Source organism: Rhinopithecus bieti, unplaced genomic scaffold (genome assembly GCF_001698545.2).
Source record: "Rhinopithecus bieti isolate Rb0 unplaced genomic scaffold, ASM169854v2 scaffold_10322, whole genome shotgun sequence".
Classification (NCBI taxonomy): domain Eukaryota; kingdom Metazoa; phylum Chordata; class Mammalia; order Primates; family Cercopithecidae; genus Rhinopithecus; species Rhinopithecus bieti.
In genome coordinates this window covers 1-585 of record NW_016846204.1, presented here as the reverse complement: position 1 = coordinate 585, position 585 = coordinate 1, and the positions used below count along the sequence as shown (strand labels likewise).

Sequence of the window (585 nt, the reverse complement as noted above, 5' to 3'; positions counted from 1 at the left end):
AAGGTTCATGTACCCCAAAGAGTGGCAGCACCTCACCATGTTCATCCTCCTCACTCTCAATGGCTGTGTGGACTTCATGAGCAACAACGTGCTGCCTCAGAGGTGTGTGGGCCTAGAAAAAGGTACCCTGGTCCTGATCATCTACGAGCTCCTGCTGCTGATGGTGTCACATGCTAAAGACTCAGAAGGGGTGGAGCTGCACGTTCACTCTCTGCTCATTTTGGTGGTGTTCCTGCTGTTGCTGGTGTTGACTGCAGAGCTGTGGGCTCCCAACATGTGTCATCTCCAGCTGATGGAGACCTTTCTGATGCTGATGATGGGCTCCTGGCTGATGCAGGCAGGCTTTATTCTATACAGACCTGTCTCTGGCTACCCATGGCAAGACGATGACATCAGTGACATCATGTTTGTCACCACCTTCTTCTGCTGGCATGTGATGATCGATGCCTCATTCCTGTTGGGAATCTATGGCTTCTCTTCCTTTTGGTATCATTGTTACAGTCCTAGCTTGAAGCTGACCGGGCCCAAAGAAGCTCCGTATTACACAAGCCCTCCAGGACCCCTCTACAAGTTGCTACAGGAAGT

The 585-nt window shown here is 51.1% G+C and overlaps 1 protein-coding gene across 1 annotated transcript; it reads left to right on the top strand.

The window, feature by feature from the left end:
- Positions 1 to 4: 4 nt before the first annotated feature.
- Positions 5 to 580, top strand: LOC108525151 (transmembrane epididymal protein 1; the record flags this gene model as incomplete). Its single annotated transcript, XM_017866217.1, has 1 exon — positions 5 to 580. A coding segment is annotated over one exon (576 nt), but the record flags the coding sequence as incomplete, so codon positions are not given.
- Positions 581 to 585: the final 5 nt, after the last annotated feature.